This window comes from Rhincodon typus, chromosome 8, assembly GCF_021869965.1.
Source record: "Rhincodon typus isolate 14 chromosome 8, sRhiTyp1.1, whole genome shotgun sequence".
In the NCBI taxonomy this organism is placed as follows: Eukaryota; Metazoa; Chordata; class Chondrichthyes; order Orectolobiformes; family Rhincodontidae; genus Rhincodon; species Rhincodon typus.
In genome coordinates this window covers 24,072,997-24,097,441 of record NC_063339.1, presented here as the reverse complement: position 1 = coordinate 24,097,441, position 24,445 = coordinate 24,072,997, and the positions used below count along the sequence as shown (strand labels likewise).

At 40.0% G+C, this 24,445-nt stretch overlaps 1 protein-coding gene across 1 annotated transcript in view; it reads right to left on the bottom strand.

Annotated features, from left to right (window-relative positions):
- LOC109929038 (inositol-tetrakisphosphate 1-kinase) overlaps positions 1 to 24,445 on the bottom strand; it is a 55,895-nt gene that overhangs the window by 15,153 nt on the left and 16,297 nt on the right. Inside the window, exons 4-7 of the mRNA XM_048600065.1 lie at positions 18,119 to 18,217; positions 15,898 to 15,938; positions 3,723 to 3,888; positions 2,933 to 3,000 (exon numbers count right to left, since the gene is read on the bottom strand). Coding sequence (XP_048456022.1) covers positions 2,933 to 3,000; positions 3,723 to 3,888; positions 15,898 to 15,938; positions 18,119 to 18,217 — 374 coding nt within the window. The remainder of the gene's footprint in view (positions 1 to 2,932; positions 3,001 to 3,722; positions 3,889 to 15,897; positions 15,939 to 18,118; positions 18,218 to 24,445) is intronic.

The window sequence follows — 24,445 nt, the reverse complement described above, 5'->3', positions numbered from 1 at the left end:
TCCTTGTTTTCTTCATTGGGGACAGTGAAATTTAGAGCTGAGCAGTGCATCAGCACTGTTAAATGGGTCAAAGCACTCTAGTCTTCAGTGACACAACTGCTTAAGTGCCACTGAACACAGCACAGTAGTGTGTTTAATAAAGTAACTTAGCAGGTGAATGATTGTCTTCCAGTGCTGCCCATCAATGGTGGTATTGAACCAGTCAGTCAATCTTAAATACAGCAGCAAAATCCACACTGGACCAGAATTAAACCACACCCATTCAGAGGAGTTAAATGCTCAGTTTATTTTCCCACTGGTGAAGCCATTCGCATCTTTCAAAAGAGAACTCACTGACAAGGACTTAGCAACCAACCCGGAATTTTATTTTTAAAACCAGTTTCAATCCCATTATATTTTTTAATGCAGAACCTGAAGAAGCCTTGTTTTCTGTCAGTTTTCAAATGGCTTTTACTAAATCACAGTGGATATGACAGCAGATAAAAGTCCTCCCTTTGCTGTTCAAATTTCCTGGAGTCTATAGGCAGCAAAACCAATAACAAGAATAAACACAGGTACAGGGCTTCAGCAACCCAGTGCCAGTAATGGAGAAATGGCTTTCTTACACACTGGACCACATTCAAGCAAAATCCTTTACTACTTCTGTAATCCCAGGAAAGACACTGTAATATGGAATGTCAGCTTGATCCAGCACTTATACATATGCAGTCGCTTATCCAGTAGTTTGGCAAAAGGATCAAGAACATTCAAGTCTCTGGACGATACTTTCAAGCCCACATTTTTACTGCCTGGCCTCCAATTCACAGGTCAAACAAACATTCTACAAAAAACCACAGGACGCTCATGAAACGTTCAACATTATTGCCACTTGGCCCTTCAACTCCATTGTAAATGTTCTTTGATTGTTGCAGTGCCAAACACCAAATCACAGAATTGACACAGCGCAGAAGGGGGCTATTCGACCAATCCTGTCTGCACCAGCTCTCCGAATGAGCATTTCACTTAGTGCCATTCTCCTGCTATCTGCCCGGAATCCTGCACATTCTTCCTTTTCAGAAAACAGTCTAATTCTTTCTTAACTGCTTCAATTGAACCTGCCTCCATTATGTCCTCAGGCACTGCATTCAGACCTTAACCACTGACTGTGCGAATGTTATTTGTCAGGTCACTTTTGCTTCTTTTATTAATTACCTTAAATCAGTGCGCTGTTGCTCGCAATTCCTTCACCAGTGTGAACAACTTCTCCCTCCCGACTCTTTCTGATCTCATGATTTTAAATATCTCTGGCAAACTTTCTTTCAGCCTTCTCCTCTCCAAGGTAAAGAGTCTTAACTTCTACAATCTATCTGTAAACCTGAAGTTCCTCATGTGTGGAACGTCTCCTGAGCTCATTTCACAACACAATGTTCAGATCTTCCTGAAGTGCCGAATCCAGAAATGGATGTAATATTCAAGCGGAGGCTAAACGACTATCATATACAAGTTCAACACCTCCTTGCTTTTGTAATCTATTCCCCTATTAAGGCCTAGGATAATAAATGCTTTAACTGCTCTCTACCTTTCCTGCCATTATTAAAGACTCATACACATCTACACCGAGGTCCCTCTGCCCCGGCAGCCTCTTTAAAGTATCACCCTTTTTTTTATGCTGTCTATCCATGTTCTTCCAACAAAAATAAATGACTTTTATTTCACTGCACTGAGCTTCATGTCACCTGCTCACTACCTTGTCTGTGACCTTCTGAAATACTACACTGTTCTCCTTCCATTTTTCATATTTTGAGGTTTCCCATTGCTCAGCCAAGTCTGGATCTATGCAAATACTACCCCTTGTTTACATAAGCTGTAGGTTGCCCATGGGTCTGTTGTATGCATTGTATCAAAGACCTGTTGAGTCAACATTTCTTTATATTCACACAGTTTATACATTGAGGGGAGTTCTGGTGATCATGCCAACATGCTGAGATTTCTGGACGTGAATTCACAAACAGCATGTGGCTGAAGGTTCTGATAACTTTTGTGTCATCAGGTAGGAAGGAAGCAATGGCAGCAAAAACTTTATTTCTTCCTTATTCCAGCCCTGCTTCTCTCCTGCCAAAACACAACTGCATCAATTCTCTGCAAATCTGTGGAAAAGTTAATCCAGAAAATAACTGTTGTTTCCTCTTCAAACAAAACATCTCCCACAAAAGGAGGTGCAGAGATTGCAGAAGGTGCCCAACCTCAACAGAAATTATAGGCAGTCATCGAGTCATTCAGGATGGAAACAGACCCTTCAGTCCAACCAGTTCATGCCAACCATAGTCTCAAACTAAACTAGTCTCATTTGTCTGTGCTTGGCCCATATCCTTCCAAACCTTTCTTATTCATGTACTTATCTAAACATCTTTTAAATGTTGTATCTGTGCCTGCATCCACCACTTCCTCTGGAAGTTCATTCTACATACAAAGCACGCTCTGTTAAAAAAAAAAAATTGTACCCATGTCCTTTATAAATCTTTCTCCCGACACGTTAAAAATATGCCCCCAGTCTTGAAATTGCCCACCCTACGGAAAAGATACCCACCATTCAGCTTATGTATAGCCCTCATGATTTTAAAAGCCTCTATAAAGGTTACCCCTTAACCTCCCAAGCTCCCGTGAAAAAATGTCCTAGCCTATCCAGCCTCTCCCTATAACTAAGATGTTCCATTCCCAGCAACATTCTGGTAAATCTTTTCTGAACCCTCTCTGGCTATATATTATCCTTCCTATAATAGAAACCAGAACTAGACATAATACTCCAGAAGAGGCCTCGCCAACGTGCTGTACAACCTCAACATGGCGTCCCAACTCTTATACTCAAAAGGTCTGAGCAATGAAGGCAAGTGTGCTAAATGCCTTCTTAAACCACTCTGGCTACATGTGATGCAAACCAAAGGTTAGTACTTACCGCAGTTAAATCAGATGAGGATTCTGGTTTTGAGACATTGTGGCTGTTGAAAAATATTGTTTTTCTGTCTGCAAACAATAGAAATTTTACAACAATTACTATTTACCCAAAACTTTTCAACAGTTATGTTTTTTTTGTAGAAGAGAGAGCATATAATATATTCTCTAAACACTTCACAGATTTTATTTTCTGAACTCAGCTGATCTACTGAATACCAAACCCAGCTGACATGCTCAGCAGTTGAGGTATTTCTCAGTGAGGGATTGCTATCAATGCTATTCTCCAACATGGAGGGAGTGAGATCAGGATAGAAATGTGGCATTTCCAATTCTTAGCCCGGAATGTTCTAATGCAAGGATGAAGTTACTTTTTCCGGTAACTTTGTAAGGTGTCCCTTCTGCAGCACAAAAGTGGAAAGAAGTATTTCATATTTGATATCACAGAAAGGATGCAACAAAATTCATTCTAAAACAAGGTTGGAGGTTTGATGGCCAAATTAGTTCAGAAAAATTACTAATGAGCAACTTGAGGTGCACTAGATGGAAGAAAATTATTTCTCATCAGATCTGTCCAACCATTAAAGAAAATTGAAGAACTGTGGATGCTGGAAATTGGAAACAAAATCACAAATAGCTGGAGAAACTCAGCAGGTCTGGCAGCATCTGCAGACAGAAAGCAGAGTCAGCGTTTTGAGTTGGGCGAGGTCACTGGACCCGAAAAGTTGACTCTGCTGCCAGACCTGCTGAGTTTGTCCAGCTATTTCTGATTTGGTTTCTGTCCAGCCACTAACCTGAAACACCTCTTGAGAAATTCTTCAGTGATGGCCGTTCAACCACGCTGTAGGACTCTCCAACAACAAAGACTTTGTATAGCACTGCGTTGTGGTTTATAAAACTCTGGATGACACACTGGGGCTTTATGTCTTTCAAACCATCTTCATTGAAAATGATTGCCATCTGTGGATGCAAACAGTCTATATCATTCAGGTTATAAAGGGTTATCTACTTTTTGTTTACTCTTTCTCCAAAAGCTCAAATCTGTGTATTTGTACCTTTCCTACTTGTTACAATCTTCAGACTTTGAGTAATTACATCTTCAGAGCACCAGTCCTAAAGCAGCTCATCTCTTCCCCATCTTGCTGCATCTTACTCTTTTGGTTTTGGTTTCTCTTTAATAAAACTCAAACTATTACTGCTAAACAACAAACTTGCCTTTCATGTCCTAAGCACATGTCAAATGGCTCCACAGCTTGCGAAGTAACTTTGGGGAGGGCAGGGTCGGGGGAGGTTAGTCACTATTGTAAATGTAGGGAAGCTTCAGATTATCACATAGTAAACTCCCACAGACAACAGAAGGGCTAAGAATCAGACTAGATCATATTAGGGAATATTTATCAACATGGCTTCCCATTGTCTATATCAGAAGTAATTCCTCACTTCACCATAAAAAGGACTAACACTGTTAATTATTTAATTATGAAGTTTTTAAATTATGAGCCAGCACCCAAATTTTTGCTAATACAGGTATACAGTGTACTATTGTCTGGAAATCTAGTGCCATCTAGGGGCAGGTTCATGAGTTACAAGCAGAATGTATATCTGCCTTCTCTAAAGTTATCCAAATCACAGCTGGGTGTAAGAGAATTTACAGGGATTTCTACAATAAAAAGTGCAGAGTCAAATGTATATGCAGCCCCTGACTGTATTATGTACAAGAAGAAATGTCATATTTATACATAGCCATGTGATAGCATTAATTAATTAATATTCTTATGCAGGTCATATCCAATACCAAACAGGGAACTGTCCAAAAATTTAGATAGGCTCCAACTGGAAGTAGTGCAAGATTAGGGATTCAGATGAGAGAATTGGAGACAGAAGAGGGTCAGCAATCCAAAACCTATGACATTGCAATTCTACAGATGTAGGCCAGAACAGCATCTGGGCTCCCTATCGTAAGTCAGGGTTTTACATAAGCCAGGAAATCTGAAGAATTCAGACGAGCTTGCCGCTTGAACAAAGAGAGAAAACATATTAATTTCCAACTAAAATTTGACCAAGCTCTATTCTACTCTCTGCACCTCCCAGTAATAAGGTATTCCAATATCTTTGTTTTAAGATTTAATGCCCTGGGTTATCATCACAATCCCAGCAAAACAGATTTTAAATTGCCAGTGCCTAAAATACATTAAGTTTTACTATAATCATAAACACCAAGCATAGAAATGTAAGCTGCTCATTAAGACATGACTGTGGGTTTATCAAGAAATTTTATTTATGGTGATCCCTTTCCTCAATTACTAAATGAAAAATGACAAGGACTGAGTTCATTGCCTGAAGCATATTTCAGACCGCTTCTCCAAGGGTCTTTTCTTGCCTCCGACACAGCATAGCCAAGGCATTCTATTTCCACCTACAGTCAATCTGAGGAAGAGAACAACTGAAAGGTATTCTGCGAGTTCCCTGCCTGTGGCATTTTTCACTGCCTGAGGCAACATCATCATTCAAAGCCAGCATTTGTAGGGCCTGGCAGATTGGACCCACTTTACCAGGATAAAAATAAACTTGAGAGACTTGTGGCTTTTCTGAAACCGACAATAACCACAGTGTAGCCTTTCCTACATGATGATTGTGGTTCTCCTCCTGACACAGATTTTATGCAGCTATTCCTTGTTTATCACTCCCAATGGGCTCCTGAAAAACAGTGTGCTAAATGAAAATCCATTTCCCAGAAGCAAGCAGCTAATAAAAAAGGGGGGTGGTGGTGTCAGAATCCCAATTCCTAACTTTTAGGACAAAATCCTGTTAACTTACTTGAACCGAGGTCAGTCAGGTGGACTTCATAGAATATGAGTTCCCCGATTGGACCAGATTAACAGCCCCAATCAGGGAGTCTTGGCTGAGATATAAACAAAAAAGTGTCAGGAGGTTCCGAGACAACAAGGTGCAGAGCTGGATGAACACAGCAGGCCAAGCAGCATCATAGGAGCAAACAGGCTGACGTTTCGGGCCTAGACCCTTCATCAGAAAAATCAGGAGGTTCTGTTCACTCAGAGCTGGCTCAGAGGATGCTAAGGGCTCTCCATGTATAAACAAAGTGTAACTTGGTAACAGGATACCAGCCACTGCAGAGTTATTTCAAACATGGCTAATATAAAAACTGAATTATAAATAAAGAAATAATGGCAGCTTATCAGAAAGGTACATTGATAATCATACAGACTTGAAAAAAATCAGATGTGCAAAAGTAGCCTAAGTAATTTATAGCATGTTTTCAAGATAGCATCTTAGAAAAGCACGTTCTAGAGCTGAGCAGAGAGTATTATGCATGGGATAGGACTAATGATCTCAGAGTGATGGTGTCCTAGGTAATAGGCTATCATCTGATCGAATTTTACAATCAGTTTGAGGATGATGGGAGTGGGTCCAAGACTATTATTTCAAATTTAAATTGGGGCAATTGTGAAGAGATGAAAACAAAGCTGGCTGAAGTGAAATGGAAATTTAGACATTGGGATAGGTCAATAGAGATGCAGGCAAACAAGGGGATTTTTCAGATTATGCAAGAAAGAAACTTTCCAATGAGAAAGAAAATTCTAAGGGGAGGACCCACCATCTGAAGAACTTAAAGAAAATGTACATAATTATGCAAGGATAGGCGTCAGGTCAGAAAATTGGACCGAACATTAAAAAAGCAGCAAAGAATAACCAATAGATTAATAACGAGGGCAACATCATACTGAGAGAGAAAGCTAGCTAAAAATATAAAAACAGATAGTGAGGCTTTCTATAGACAGTTAAAAATGAAGAGATTTAACAAAGTGAGTGTTGGTCGTAAGAAAGCAAGTCTGGCGAATTATTATTTGAAAATAAAGAGATGGTATATGAATTAAACAGATACATTGCATTGGTTTTCCCTACAGAGGATACGAATAACATCCTAAAAATAGCTGTAAATTAGGAAATGGAAGGGAGGGAAGAGCTCAAGAAAATCACAATCAATCACGAGGGACATGGTACTGAGCAAAGTGTTCTAGATATGGGCTGACAAGTCCACATTCTTACGGACACATTCTAGGGTCTCAAAGGAGGTGGCTAGTGAGATAGCTGATGCATTGGTTCTCATTTTTTTTTCATAATTTCATTGATTTAGAGAAGATTCCGTTAGATTAGATATTAGAAAATGGAACCAATTTATTCAAAAAGGGAAGGAGAAAGGAAGCAGAAAACTGTAGGACTGTTAGCTTAACATTTGTCATAGGGAAGATGTTAAAAGCTGTTACTAAAGAAGTTAAAACTGGGCAGTTGGACATGTTCAAGGCAATCAGGCAGAGTCAACATGCTTTTGTGAAAGAGAAATCACGTTTAACTAACTTATTAAAGTTCTTTGTAGAACAAACATGTACATGTACTGCTGCATTTAGATTTTCAGAAGGCAACTGACAAGCTTCCACTTCAAAGGTTATTGCAAGAAATAGGAGCTCATGATGTAGGACATAACAATAATGGCATGGATTAAAGATTGACTATCCAACAGTAAACAGTAGGCTTAAATGGGTAATTTTCCAGTTTGCAAGATGCAATGACTCATGTGATACAGGAATCAGTGATGGGACCTCAATCTTTTACATTGTATATAAAAGACTTGGATAAACAGATGAAAAAAGGGACAGTTGCTAAATTTGCTGATGACACAAACTTGGACGTGAAAATAAATCATGGAGACGTATGGAGACCACAAATGAATACAGAATAGGTTAAATGGATGGACAAAGAACAGGCAAATAGAGCATAATGTGAGAAAATTGCCCATTTTGAAGAATGAAAAAAATGGTGAGGAACTGCAGAGGGATCTGGGTGACCTAGTATATGAAATGCAAAAGGCAAATATGAAGGTACAGTAAGTAGTTAGCAAAGTTAATTGTATGTCATTGTTTATTGTAAGGGGAAATGAATACAAAATTAGGGAGGATAATCTTTAGTAGACAGAGGCCACATCTGGAGTAACGTGCATGGAATTGGTCTCCTTATTTAAGGATGTAAATGCATTGGAAGCAGTTCAGAGAAGGTTTCCTAGACCTGGAATGGCTGTGTTGTCCTTTGAGGAAAGGTCAGACAGGCTAGCATCGTATCCCATAGAGTTTAGAAGAGAAGACATGAGGTGATTGAAACATAAAAGATCCAGGAAAGTTTTGAATGGGTGCCCGTAGAAGGGATGATTCATCTTGTTGGAGAATCGAGATTTAGAGATAACTGTTAAAAATATGGGGTTGCCCATTTAATACAGACATGAGGAGAAATATTTTCGTAGAGGGTCAAGAGTCTTTGAAATGCTCTTCCATAAAAGAGTCTTGATTAATTTTAGGGTCGAGTTAGCTAGATTCTTGATAAGCAGTCAGTTGAACCTCATTGACAGGGTACCTTCGAGAAACAATGATTTGGAATAGAATTAGTAGTCACATAGAAAAGGTAGGTTGATTAGGGAGTGCCTGCATGGATTTATAAAGGGGAAACTTGCTGAAGAGATAAAGAAAGGGTTGACGACAGTAATTTTGCTGATGTGCGGACATGCACTTTCAAAAGGTCACACAAACTTGAGAGAAAAGTTATAGCTCATGTAATAAAAAAGGACAGTAGCATTATGCTACATGTAGCTACATCCACAGCACTGTTTGGGAAAGAATTCCAAGGTTTGACCTAGCGACAGAGAGGTAACAATGAAAAATGTGTATATCAGCATGGTGTGACTTGAAGGGAACTTGGACACAATTGCCAATTGTATGCACCAGTCGTCTTTGACCTTCTAGGTTAATGGATATTTTTCAGGCTGGAAGAAGGCTTATGAGTTCCCCAGAGTTGGTATTCTTGGTTTTCCTGATGTATATTAACAATCTAGATTTTGGTGTGCAGGGACAGTTTGTGGATGATGTAATACTTGGAAGAATTGTAAAATATGAGAAAGACAGTGTTGAACTCCCAAAAGGCCTTTGACAAGTTGGTGGATAGGTGGCAAATGCAGTTCAATGCAGAAGAGTATGAAGTGATGCATTTTGGTAGGAACATTGAAAGTCAATACATGGGCTACAATACTTCAGGATGTGCAGAGGGAGTTAGTTGTATTTGTGCACTGACCACTGAATGTTGAAGGACAGAGAGAGTGCAGTTAAGAAATTGTATGGTAACCTGTGTTTATTAAATCGGGACACAAGAGTTCAAGAGCAAGGAAGTTATGCTAAATTTATACCAGACACTTGTTAGACCCCAGCTGGACTACTGTGTTCAGTTCTGGATGCCACACTATAGGAAGTATGTGAATGCATTGGAGATAGTGCAGGAGAGATTTTAAGAAAATAGTTCTGGAGATGAGAAATGAGAGTGTATGAGGTTGGATAAATTAAGACTGTTTTCTTTCAAGAGGCAAAGGCTAAGAGGAGAGCTGATAGAAGTTTTGAAAATCACAAGTGGTCTGGATAGAACAGATAGAAAGAAACAGTTCCCATTTGTAAAAGGATTAAGAACAAGATGGCACTGATTTAAAGTAATTTGCAAACATTGTAAATGAATGGTGCAGGTCTGAATTGTCCTGCCTGGAGGGAAGTTCGATTGAGGCATTCTGAGGGGAATTAGATGATTAGTTGATTAGTACCACAATGGTACAGGAAAAAGGAACTGAATAGTTCTGAAGGGTAACAGGTCTCAAAATGTTAACCGTTTTCTCTACACTGATGCTACCAGGCCTACTGAGTTTCTCCAGCCATTTTGGTTTTTGAATGTAATGTTTGGGGGCTCAGTGTTATTTCAGAGATTGCTAACTGGTTGGGCCAGATGCACTGGCATTCAATGGAATTCTGAACCTTTAGAAAAAAAATAAAGTGGACCGACAAAGAGCAGGCTGTGAGTTAGACACAAGGAGGAGTATTGCCTTACAGCAAAAGGATATTTTCAAATTTGTGATTGCCATCACCTAGAAGGTCAAAGACAACTGGTGCATACAATTGGCAATTGTGTCCAAGTTCCCTTCAAGTCACACCATGCTGATATACACATTTTTCATTGTTACCTCTCTGTCGCTAGGTCAAACCTTGGAATTCTTTCCCAAACAGTGCTGTGGATGTAGCTACATCACATTGACTGCTGTCTTCTGTGAAGTAATCTAGGATAAGCAACAAATGCTGGTCTTGCTGGTAATGTTCACAGCCACAGAATAAATTTGGTTTTTAACGAAGTACAGGTATAAGGAGTTTGCCAAGACAATCTTCTGAATAACAGCATTATTTCTACCCAAAGAAGTCACGTGATGTGTTATCCCTGCAGGGAGAAAATAGGTAACTTGCTGTGGGGTTTCGCTTGTTCCCTCAGCTGTAAAGTCATGAAGGGTTGAAATAGTTGCCCTGTGTAGTTCTCATATCACTGTGGCTGACAGCATCCACATTACAGATGTTGTTGTAGGGGAGAGAGAGTTGTATCAAACCAAGTGTTAATTAGCATTATAGCTATCAAAATCTCTGCTATCAAAACGAGTAATTCAAAATAAAATTCTGCATAAAAATAGAAACACTAAGATGAATTAGGAAGCTAAACAACAAAACTAAAGTAGTTTTGTGGATCTAAACCTCGATAAAAGCAGGCTGCACAGTTCAAACCATCTGCCCTGACAATAGTAAAGAAAATACCATAAAAGGCCAAATCTCAACTTCAACAAAAAGGGAGCCACATTGCACTTTTAGAATCAAAAATAACCTTTGCAAGAACAATCACGCAGGAGACTTGCTTAGTTAAAGTGTCCGGTTTTTCTTTCTATGCTCTGCAGTATTTATTCCCATTTCTTCAGTACCTCTCTTTTCTCATTCTCTCCCCTCTTCTTCTTCCCCTACTCCACATTCCTACTCTGTACCCCTCCGTTTCCACTCCTATTACTTCAGGTCATTTATACACTCCTGCCTCCCATTCTGTAACTGTTATTTATGTCAGTGTTTGACACGGCTCAGGAAAAGGGGCAATACAGTATGATGTTACTGATGGGAATAACTAAAAATGAACCTCTCTTTCTTCTCTTCTTTACTTCTCCCGTCACTCCATCTAAACTTAGAACAATCTGAACGTTTAAACTCTCTCCATTTCACTTGTACATGAGGCTGCTGAGGGGTGAAACTCAGAGAATGGAAACAGATTCTACTCCTGAATGCAGCCTCCAACACATTTTCCAGAACAATGCCCCAACAGTGCATCACTCATTTTTACTACTTGCTTTTTATAGCAATGCTCCCTCCCACAAGTTTAGGAATGCAGAAAGCACGAATGGCTGTATTCAGTAGAACTGCCGGAAACAAAACAGCAACAATTCATCCCTCACAGTTTGTGCTGGACAAAGAAAGAAAGCTGCAATAATTCTGTCCAATGACATGAAATCTGTGGGCTAGTGAATTTCCCAGAGGGGGCAAGGGTAGATTTTCCAGTTCAAGGGCACAGTACAGTGAGGCTGAAGTTGAAGTCTTAGAAACATTATTAATAGAAACAAATCATTGTCAGCAGCAAAATTATCTTTTAAAACGCCATGGCAAATGGATGAGGTGTCCGGAAAACTCAGAATGCAATGATAATGCTCAGGGACACTTCCCTGTCTCATCTATATCTCCAAGCAATGGGTTGGATTCTACCTTGGCTATCTTTCAACCTCTTTTATTGATAACTGTTTGACTTCTAAATTTTGCTGTTGCTTTTATGCCACCTCCAACGAATATTTGGGGAATATGAGCCAAAGAGAAGGTCCTGGGAATTAACTTTAAGCTGCCTAATGAATTTAAGACATAATGACCTCTACAAAACCTTCATAAATTCTCCTCTTAATCAACTTTGTGCATTACAACAATGACAACACTTTCAAAAATGTACTTCATTGACTGTAAGTAACTATGGGAGGGCCCAAGATCGTGAAAAGTGTTACAAAGGTTCCTTGAAGGTCCCTAAATGCGTGACCATCTCCCAGATCTGTGTCCATCTTTCTTGCAACTCCCACATTTTAATCCCTCCAATTCAACATTTGCCCCGGTACTGTACTGAAATGACTCTTTCCAAAAGTCACAAATGATATCCTATGCTATTGTAACAAAGATAATTTGTCCTTTCAAGACCAGTTGGCAGCTTTTGATTTCACCATCCTCTTCCAACTTGCCTCCACTGTCTTCCACCTGAGTGGAACTACTCTTTCACGCTTCAATCCTTCTCCATTTAAGTGCACCCGAGAACCATTTGCGGTGATTTTTCCTCTTGCATCTTTTCTATAATCTCTGGTGTACCCAAGTACCTATCCTTGGAACACCTCCAAATTCTCAACTGACATCTTTGAAAGTGACAGTTTTTGCATGTACACTGTTAACATGAAGATCTATTTCACCATCATTTCTCTCGATTTCTCCAGTGTTGAGTGCTGAATGATTAGAAATATCCTCCAATTAAATATTGGGAAGTTAGAAATCATTGCTTTTGAACTTTGGACTAAACTCCATTCCTAGACATCAGCTTCATTCCTCTCCCTGGGAACAAAGTTTGAAATGAAACTGGTCCAATTCTGAAAAAGAACTGCAGATGCTGGAAATCTGAAACAAAAACAGTTCTGAAAGAGGGTCAATGGACCTGAAACTTTAACACTTTCTCTCTCCACACATGCTGCCAAACCTGTTGAGTTTCTCCAGCAATCTCTGTTTTTGTTTCTGGTCTAATACTGGCTTTATTAGCATCTGAGCTCCAGACATGATGGACCAAAGGGCCTTTTTCCCATACAGTAAGAACTGTATGAAATTCTAATCACTCCACCATCAGTGGTTGAATCTTCCAATACCTAGGCCTAATCTCTGGAAATTCCTCTCTGCAGCTCCACCCTTCATTTTTCTCTATTTAAGACACTCCTTACCTCTTTGACCAAGTTTTTGACCACCTGACCTAATATGGCTATATTTGGCTCAATATATTTTGTTTTATAGTGATCGTGTGGGACGTTTTAATACATACAGGCATTGTATTTAGCCAAGTTTTTGCTCTTAACGCAAGTTTTCCCTATTGTCATACACCACAGCAGTAGAATGAATGAAGTTGTCCCCCAGTGGTAGCCTAGTTCCTGCTTGTTCAAGGTGGGTGGTTCACAACAGATCAGTGGTGACACTAACAGAGTATGGTCTGAATCCCTTCAGATTAAAACCAAGCGTCGTCTCAGCACAGTGTGTTATTGTGTTTTCAGCCTTCAGGCAGCACATATTTGTACATTCCCCGATAACCGTACAAACAAGCCCATATTTGGAGCTTCTGCAGCCAAATCAAACATCCAAACTCAAATTAAACAAAGCCTCCTCCATAAGAGTGGCTCCTCCAAGTCTGATTTAATATCTTTTAGCCAACTGTTCAGAAGATTTAGAGGTTTTCAGAAGAGTTGGAGCGCTAAGCCTGCCTGAACAGCAAAGCTATCAAGTGAAGCTGCGGAACAAATCCTCTCTGACTTTTTGTCTGACTTGAGCAACTGTCACAGCAACTATTTATAGATTTGAAGTGGACCTCATCCAACTAGCTATAGATAATTGGTGTGCTTGTTGGCTGACTTTTAAGCACGATATCCTAGGATCTCACTACGATAACAACAGAATTAGCAGTATTTTGAGAAGAAATATTTCCACAAAAGAATCCCAAGTTCCAAAGCACTCTTCTCAAGAGACAAGGCAATGAAAACATGGGCCAAAGTTTTCAGTGCTATGCTCCAAGGAAATGAGGTTCTTAGAAAGGGCAAACTGATTTACAGCCAGCCCACCATTCTATGGGAGAATGTCAGAGTGCAACAAGATGCAGTTGAATAGAAAACAATTTGGCCAAGTGAAATCCTGCTTAGGAGAGCTATTTCAGTCAGAGTTGTCTTTAATAAGCATCTCAAAACCCACTGGCACAAAGTCTAAGCCTCAGTGAAAACTTGCTTGAGTGTTAACTGGTTTGTTTAGATTCCTACACCTCACTGTCACTTATCACTGGGTTAAAAGCTATAAGCTTTTCATGACTCAACTGGGAGGATTGAAGTGCAGATTCTGCTATGACTGTAAACTGCCTTGAAAGGAGCAAGAGTAGGAACTTGAGTGTCCTACATAAAATGCCTGCCCTAATGACGGATACTTAGGAGATGCTTACTGTAATATAGGAATGATCTCAACCTTTCCATAAACTGTAGAATTTGAGTGCAATTCCGATTGCGACAGATAGTTAAAACTGGCTTTATCAAATTCACTTTTTTTTTTCGCAAGTCTCTTGTTTACAATTATATTAATTCTCATTAAGAGTCAAACTCCGAGGCCTGATCCAAGAGCAGTTGACTTATGTTTTTCCTTAAAGTTTTCATACACAACCCGAGCCTTTGTCTGCAGCTTTTCTCAGTTTGTCAAAGTCTTCCCTAGATCACAACTTTCCAGCTTTCAACTCCATACCAGAAATTACCTTCATAACTTCAGCTAATGCTTCAAGGTAGTACTGCATCTTCTAACCTGCCACCTTCGAGATAAGTTGTTGAATCAATAGTTGGGTTCTACTTTGTATTTCACCTGGAAACTAAGCTTCAGTTGCACATTTCTTTCATGAAATAACTATATGAACTAGTCATTCATCTCCTCTTCTTGTGAAAAATGACAACAATTACTGCAACTGAAAATTAATTCACTAACTCGTGTGAGATATTGCTTACATGCATAGGGTACGCCATGAATATTCCTAGTCTTTTTTTAAAGTTGGAGTTGTCCTTACCTCTGCCATCACTATAAATGAACGTTTGCAAACTTTTAAACAAATTTCCTCGGATGCTGACATTTTGTAATAATTACAGAGAAACCCTGGAGAAATCCAGTGCATCTGCCTTACTCTTCACTGGTCCAACTGTGCAGCGAAAGAAGAGCTAACTGTTGATAACTAACCCTGGACCTGTTATTGTAACAAGTGCTCTAATGGCCATAAGCTCTGGCAGCGTTAGTACACGTGAAGAAGCTTGTATATATGTTCAATAGGAACCACATAATGCAGATGCTGGAATTCTGAAATAAAAACCACGCAGTGCTGGAGAAACTGAACAGGTCTGGCAATATTGGTGGAGAGTCACAGAGGTGCATAGCGTGGAAACGGACCCTTCGGTCTAACCCGAACATGCCAACCAGATATCCTAAATTAATCTAGTCCTGTTTGCCAGCATTTGGTCCATATTCCTCTAAACCCTTCCTATTCAAGTACCCATCCAGATGCCTTTTAAACATTGTAACTGTACCAGCCTCCTCCACTTTCTCGGACAGTGCCTTTCATACACACACCACCCTTTGCATGAAAAAGTTGCCCCTTAGGTTCCTTTTCAATCTTTCCCCTCTCACCTTAAACCATGCCCTCTAGTTTTGGACTCCCCCAGCCCAGGGAAAAGACCTTGACTATTCACCCTATCCACGCCCCTCATGATTTAATAAGAGAAACAGAGTTAAAATTTCCAGTCCAATATGAGGATAGTCTGAACCATTAGATCAGACTCAAAACATTAACTTCATTTCTCTCTCCACAGATGTTGCCAGACCTGAAACTGAGTTTTTCCAGTATTTTCGGTTTTTATTTGTATGTACGTAGCTTTTGTTAACAGGATGATCATGACCAAAAGTGAGTCCGAAAACGTGTTAATAAAATCTCAAAGTCCACCAACATAAACATAGATCTCATTGAAAACGTCTTGAAGAACAAAATGGATTTGTCTCTCACATTACTGAGTTGGAAGCGATAAACTCTTCACAAATCAAGTATAAGAATCAGTTGCATCAAATACGGATTATTCAAAGAAAACTAACCAGAATCTTTCAGTTCTCAAATGGTGCAGATATGCATGTAAACATAATGGAAAGGCAATTTTTTTCCAAGGAAAATGGATCCGTGTAGCAAAGTTATTTCTTATAAATCTTGTGTGTTGTTACTCACCTCATGAGAGTTGGTGCCATGTGCCACTCTGGTTTTGCAAACTATGAAGAGAAACAGGGTATCATTAAAACGTATGGAGTGGCCAAGAGAACAGCCTGAGAAATTGCTCCCATACCTCACCCTCTGAACTAGTTTTTAAAATAATGTAGGTTTAATTGCAGAAACAATGACCATTGTGCCAATCAAAGCATCAAACTTTGGTCCAACAATATCTTAGCTGTCCAACATCTGGCTATGCAGAACTAGCACACGTGGCTGTAAATTGTAGAAATAACTCAAACACACAAGAAACAGGCCATTCAGCCAAAACAGACAGGTCTGGCATTTGCACTCCACTTGTGGCTCCTTTCATCTTGCCATCAACCATTAGAATCCTCCATCCCTTTGTCTCTCATATGTTTTTCTAGTTCCTGCCAAAAAGCATCTATACTATTCACTTCAATCATACAGCACATTCTCACCACTCTTTGGGGTGAAGAATTTTTTTTTTCCCCCCTTAATTCCCAATTGGATTCCTTGGTGACTACTTTGTAAGGTTGAGGAGGTGGGCAGCAGTTAACTCAGTTGGTTGGACTGCTAGTTTGCAGTACCAACTGACACCAACTCCACCAGTTCAATTGTTGCACCGGCTGTGATCCCCATGAAAGTTACACCTTCTCAACTTCACCCCTTGCCCGGGGCGTGATGATCCTCAGCTTAAACACACCACCCGTCGTCTCTCTTTAACAAAACAGCAGGATTATGACGACTTAACTCTTATTTTTGGTTTCTAATCATGCTGGTTTCTGCATCTGCTCTATCAAAACCACTCAAATTTTAAAAGACATCTTAAAAGTCATCCCGCAGCCTTTTTTTTTTAAAGTCTGGTTTTCCTTAATGAATGCCCACACATTTCTGTATTTCTATTTTCTATCCCCTCCCCAGTGCCTTATTATAATTATTTTTATAATACTGATTATGAGGGAGATAATATTGCACTATTCAAAGAAGTGAGGTATCAGAGGAATTTAGCTTCTGTGATCATACCAGAGGCCAGGGCTCCTTGGCACAGTGCCAGTCTGGCTGTACAAAACACCAAAATAAAAAATGGCAGGGGCGGGGTCATTGTGAACACACCCAAATTTTGCTGCACTTTCACAGTACATGCAAAAGTAAGTCGGTGAAGTATAAAACTAGGTGTGAATTTTTTTTTTTTTGATGTTTTGTTTACTTACGGAATACATCATTATTTGTTTTCCTGCTACATACTAACCGAATGTCCTAGCAGTCTACCATGATGTCTGTTCAAAATACTTAATCAATGAACACCCTTCAAGTGTTTATCTTTAATCACACAATTAACATAACATTGACAGGACGGAGAAACAAAAGAAAGTGCAGACGTGATCGGCTGAATAGGTTCCTGCTCCATAACAACTCTGTGGTTCTGGGAAGAGCGGATCAAGTTGAACTGTTTGGAATGAGGTCAGCCAGGTGGACCTCATACTATGAGTTCCCTGATTGGACCAGGTTAACAGCCCCAATCAGGGAGCCCTGGCTGACAGATATAAACAGGCGTGTCAGAGGTTCTGAGCTAACTGGGTCAGTGTCTTGTACCATGCACATGTAAATAAAGGGTGACTTGAAGATGGGATACCAGCCTTTGAGAAGTTATTTCACAAGTGCTCACTGGTTAAGCTCATATAATTCCTTTAGGATGTTTACTAATCAACCGGTTCAGAAATGTTATGGCACATCTCTGGAACAAGGAGGAATTGTACCTGGGTCTCTTAGCTCAGAGGTAGGGACGCTACCACTGTGCCACAAAAATCCCTCATAACTATTTTATAAACTGTTTTTGGATTAGAAACATCATCCAAATAATTGGTTAGTCACCGGGGACGTCAGGAGAAATATTGGGAAAATATTCTGCAACTTTTCAAAAGAAATATTTTTAAATTCTGGAAGGAATGATTTCTGACATTGCTATATGATGGTGGGACTGGAAAAAGGCAGGCAGCTACTTTTTTTGGCAGCTTGGCAAGTCCCCTTGCTGTATTGCTTCCAGAACAAAACAACAATTCATGTACTCCTCATGTAGGAGCTGACAGAAGAGGTTTATTACAATCACCAAACTCCACTTCAAACCAGTTATAGGAAATGTTTGAACTGATTTAAAAGCAAGGCTCACAGTAAGTCAGCAGTCGTTTCTTGTATTTTGCTTTAGCTTTTGAACACTTACTGAATGGGAATGTCAGCTTGTGCTTCGTGATCTCTGCCATAGTGTCCTCCCCACACTGACTGCTGAGCTCCATAAAGGGAGGGGAACAAATTCTCTCATCTGCAAAAGAAGAATCCACGGTTTTAGCAGAAAACGCTTGTAGAAGGGCCCAATCTTCAGCAAACCTTTCAGTAAAATCTTGCACCCAGTTTCATTACAGTTCAATCTGTTTGGAGAGAAAACTCAAGGCAAGATGTCACATCACTGATGTACATTGTGACAAAAGGAGGCTACATGGTGATTGGTCCTCCTTGGTTCCTTCGACATACTCTTTGCACAGTCATCAATACTACCACTCCTGTATGGTGCAGAAAATTGAAAGTTTGCAACTGATCAACCAGATGAACATTTGGATTTTGTAACAATTGTGGTAGTGCTCTAATGGGCAACAATACTGTTCAACAGTCAATCATATATAAATTAGGGGGCAACAGTAAGCCATTCAGCCCCTTGAGCTTGCAATGATATCCAATAAGTTATGGCTTATCCGATTGTGGCCTTAACTCTACATTTCGCCTACCCCCGATACTTTACAACCCCATTGCTCAACTAGAATCTACTTATGCCTTATAATTAATACTTAAGGATTCTGCTCTACAATCTTTTCAGGATGAGTCCTAAAGACTCCGAAAAGATTTCACTTCATCAGTTTTAAATGACAGACCATCCCCCTCCCCAATTTTTAAAGTGACCACAAGTTCTATCTTCTCCCAAAAAAGAGAAAATATCTTTTTCAAATTTCCAAATTTGCCCTGCCAAAACGCCTCAGAATCTTCTACGTTCCCGTTAAGTCGCCTCTTACTCTTCTAAATGCCAGCAGATTCAAGCAGAGTCTGCCAAAGCTTTCCTCATAAGGCATCCCTCTCTTTCAATTAGGACATATGCTGCATTTTAGAAAGGCAAATCAGGGCAGGACTTACAAACTTAATGGTAAGGTCCTGGGGAGTGTTGCTGAACAGAGACCTTGGAGTGCAGGTTCATAGTTCCTTGGAAGTGGAGTCGTAAGTAGATAGGATAGTGAAGGCAGGATTTGGTATGCTTGCCTTTATTGGTCAGTGCATTGAGTATAGGAGTTGGGAGGTCATGTTGTGGCTCTACAGTACATTGGTTAGGCAACTATTGGAATGCTGTGTGCAGTTCTGGTCTCCCCACTACTAGAAGGATGTTGTGAAACTTGAAAGGGTTCAGAAAAGATCAACAAGGATATTGCCAGGGTTGGAGGGTTTGAACTAAAAGGAGAGGCTGAATATACTGGGGCTATTTTCCCTAGAGTGTCAAGAGCTCAAGGGTGACCTCAGAGGTTTATAAAATCATGAGGGGCATAGATAAAGTGAATAGACAAGGTCTTTTCCCTGGGGCGGTGGAGTCCAAAACTACAGGGCATAGGTTTAAGGTGAGACAGGAAAAATTCAAAAGGGATCTAAGGGACAACTTTTTCACGCAGAGGGTGATGCATGTACGGAATGAGCTGCCAGTGGAAGTGATGGAGGCTGGTACAATTACAACATTTAAAAGGCATGGTCAGCATGGAGGAGTTGGACCGAAGGGTCTGTTTCCGTGTTGTATATCTCTATGACTCTATAATTGCGTATTAGTCTGATAAACCTTTCCTTAAAATCCCATTAATGCATTTAAATCCTTCCTCAAAGAAAGTGACCAATACTGCGCGCTCCAGATGTGGTCTGAACAGTACCCTGTAGAACTGAAGCACAAACTCTCTAGTTTTGTCTTCAAGTTCCTCTGCGATAAATGAAAACACTATTAGCTTTCCTTATGTACTGTACCTGCATACAAACCTTTTGCGATCTTTGCATAAGAACACCCAGATCCATTTGCATCTAGAGCTCTGCAAACTCTCACCATTTTAGATATTATGTTTCCTTTTTATTCTTCCTATCAAAATGGACAATTTCACATTTTCTTATACAGGTCGTTCTCCTATAATGCGATAGTTGTGTTCTTGTGTGACCTCGTGCCATTGAAAATTACATTAAAAGGGAAATCGCTATAGAAAATCACTACACCTGTGCAGCAAAAGTTCACGTTAACCAAACAGCATCCACTATTCATCAATCATGTTATAGTCAATTTGTGTTAACAAAACACGCGTTATAGCAGAACTACTTGTACTATACACCGTTTACCACATTTTGCTCAGAAATTTAACCCATCTACATCTTTTAGTAACAAAAATAGAAAAAATGCTGGAGAAACTCAGCAGGATCAGCAACATCTATGCAGAGAGAAACAACGTTAACATTTCAAGTCCTGTGAGGTTTGTCAGAAGTTATTTTACTTTGTATCTTCTTGTTGCCCCCTCTTCATAACTTGCTGATGACGCAAAGATAGGTTGAAAAGGGAAGTCTGGAAACCACATCTTCATCCCCTCATCTTAGTCATTAATGTAAAATTGCAAACAGTTGAAGTCCCGGAACAAGTCCCACTCGTTATATATCATGAACTTGAAAACTGACACATTTATGCCAATTCTCCACTTCCAGTTCCTTCCCTAAAGGGCATGCATGAACCAGGTGGTTTTATTTTTCCCCTGATAATTGGCAAAAGTTTCATAGCTATCATTAAACTTTTAATTCCCGAATTTTGAATTCAATTCAAAGTCCACCATTTGCCACTGCAGGAATTGAACCCAGGTCTCAAACAAACCTAGGTCACTGGATAATACCACTAGGCCATTGCCTTCCCATAACCTCTAATGTGGCCATTACACCAACAGACTCACTTTGATTTTGATTAAATTGAGCAAAAATTGGCTGTTTCTGGGAGAGAGAGAAAGCGAGACCATTTCTCTGACTATGTTATGGACCCGTTGGAATGAGACAGAGGAAAAGAATTGAAGATATTTTTGAGAGATGGGGTAACATTAGGTGATTCAAACTATCCTAAAATGGACGAGAAATACAAGTAGTTAAACTGGAAGTTCCTATTTGCTTTACCCACGGGGCTATTTTCTGCATCAGTATGTTTCTGTTATGAGAAAGGAAGCATTGCTGAAATTTGCTCTGCGAAATGAAATGGGTCATGTTGTCATTTATGCAATTAACGCGAGTATAAAAGAACAACTGGGAAATCCGGCTCACAGCATAAATAAAATCAATATCAAACAGAAAAGGGTAAGAACTTTCAAAGGTAAAGATGCTGAGACGATGAACAGGAAAAGTTCAATGAGGCAAATTGGCCCAAATTAACATCACAGAAAAGAGACCATAGACAGCAAATGATCACATATGAGATGGATAGAATACTGAACAGATGTATTCTTAAAAATCAGAAAGAGATTGCTTGCATTTCTTGGGATAAAGAAATTAAAACTAGGTGTGAAAAGACAAAGATGGAATATGAAAAGGGAATTGCAAGGCATTTATGAGCCTTGTAACAATGAACAAAACTTTATGAAAGATAGATTTCCCGTTTGCGACTGAGGGGCCTAATTCTGGAGGCTGAAGATCAGGTACAGTGCTCACTGTAATTAAAAGATCGATCAGTGACTTGCAGCATCCATATGCAGACGATTATATCTAAAAATCAGGATGTTGCTGTTTGAGTTGCCCTGATGCTTCAAGGGTTTTCTACATCAGTATATCACCAAAAGAATTTACATAGAAGAACATGCAACAGGAGGAAACTTATCCATGCAACATCCACTAAACAGGCCAGAAATGTGTTTCTCCAAGTGTAAATTCTCATTTCTTCAGATCATAATTGCTGTTGAAGGATCTAAAAAAAAAAATGCTGAACTTTTTTTATTTTTCCTCTCTCTCCCCATACAGATAATAAGAAGTTGAGCGTATAAATAAAATACACACAAAAAATCTTTATTGCCTGCTCCACATGATTTTACACTGGAGAAGAAATTCCAACTTGCACTTTTCAGACTTTGCACAGTTCATGTAGGAACTGAGCCACAATTTATTTAAATTACTGGTAACCCCAAATCAGCACAAGATGTTTAAAAATAAATCATAACAAATCTGAGCAGGAGAGGCATCTAGAGAGATGGTGGTGGTGGGTTTGAGCTGGAGCTGTCAGCCTGCAAATGAAACTTGGTTAATAATTGGTTTCTGGACAACATCACCATGGCAGCAGATGCTGGACTGTGATAGCAAGACAAATAAAACAGCAATCATAATTCACAACATACTTACAGGCAAATCAAAATAAAAATGCGGGATGGCATAATTATAACTATTTAAGTACACAAATAATTCCGTTATGTTGCACGTGCAGGCTATTCAAAAATCCATATGCATTGATATCGTGCACTGAGGTGAACAGGAGGAAATTATATGAAAACATGCCTGCTGCAACCCACAATTCATACTACAGCCTTGACCTATTCCACTGGCCACATTTCAAGCTCCTCTAAGTGAAATATGGAAACCTCAAGTGGAGTGCTGTGTCAAAAGAAACTAAGTAATGGGAAATCTCCACACAATGCAAATGATTTGTGTATACATTCTCTTGGTTAAAATGGAGACTGCACGTTAGAACAACACAATTCTGTATATTTGGTGTGGCTGCGTCCATCTCAACAGAGATTAATTGCACAAAGTGAATTCAGAATAAACACCAACCCACTGAAGGGTCCTGGCAAGGGAAGCAAAAATGTCAAGATTTTCTGGATCAGTCTGTACTTAAAATAAAAAGGCTCATTTGTTATAGAGAAACCAATTTTGCACACACAAATCCCAATGACCTTGAACCAACTGCAATGGGCTACTCTCATTCCACAAACTCCAATTGAAATCAGTGTTTATTACCGTTAATTGTCATGTCAAGTTGGTACTATTTATGGTCTCCCTGGCCTTTGCAATTCCCATTGTAAACTGTACTTTCCTCATTTCAACAAGAAACAATTCTGCCCTAGTGGCGCCGCCCCTCATTGAACTTAAGGCCGGATCAGAGTAGATGTCTGCACATATCCATGTGGCAAAACCTACTCCTCAATAAGCTGAGGGATGTGGAAACAAGAGAAAGATGGCAGAATTACTAGGGCACATACTTCATAGAATCCCTACTGTGTGGAAGCAGGCCACTTGGCCCACCCTGACAGCATCCCACAAGGACTTGCCCACCACCCCTGTAACCTTGCATTTCCCATGGCTAATCCATCTAGATGCACACCTCTCGACACTGCGGGGCAATTTAGTGTGGCCAATCGACCAACCTGCACATCTTTGGACTGTGGGAGGAAAGTGGAGCACCCAGAGGAAACCCAAGCAGCCGCGGGGAGAATGTACAAACTCTACACTGAAAGTTGCCCGAGTGTGGAATCGAACCCGGGTCCCTAGTGCTGCGAGGCAGCAATGCTAACCACTGAGCCACTGCGCCATACCACACTTCTGTCTGCTATCTCATTTTGCTTTAAGGTGGGCTCTTTTCGACAAGTTCTGAGAAAGAGGAGGCTTGGTTGGGATGTTTCTCACAAAAGATTACCTCTCAATACTGCCAAATGTGGGCTCTCACATGGAGTACAACCATTTGAGCAAAGTATCAGAAGACAGTCAATGCTGCATTCCAATGATGATGTTTTTCCCAAAAGAAAGAGAGAAAGCCAGAACCGGAAGGGGAACAATGTTTTCCAACTGCTCGCGTTCCCTTCCAGCCAAACATTTACAAATCTCCAACAGGACTCTCGGATCAGTCAGTAGAGGTGGGACTAACTCGGAACTGCTGGCTCCGTCTACATTTCTCACAGGGTTGGAATGCCCTGCTGCTGTGCAACATTCTTTCCAGCAGTCTGACTGACAGATGACAAATCTCACCAACATGTGAAAGGTAAATTGAGCACCAAAGTGCCTCGCAACTCAAATGTGTTTCTGGCACTGTAAACCTGGTAAACAGGCTAAACTGCTGCCTGATGGTTCTGACCAATCAAAATTATGCTGCAAAAATGAAGATAATTGGGTGCAATGCGGACTTTCAGAGTGCAGGGCTTCAGGTGTCAGATTTTATTTCAAAAGAGCAATTATACCTGAGTTTTGGTGATTATTAACTGGGGTAAGCTTAATGGAAGAAGTTGCATTGTAAATTCAATTGCAAATTATAAACTGGAAATCAGGTTTGTTCTGGAGATCTGGCTGCCTGATGTGAAAACAATAATCTGATTTAGACATTAGAAGTGGGGTTAAAAAAAAAAACATGTGGACAGGTACACAAATAGGAAAGGTTTAGAAGGAGATAGTAGGAAATGCAGACACTGGAGAATCTGAGATAACAAGGTGCAGAGCTGGATGAACACAGCAGGCCAAGCAGCATCAGAGGAGCAGG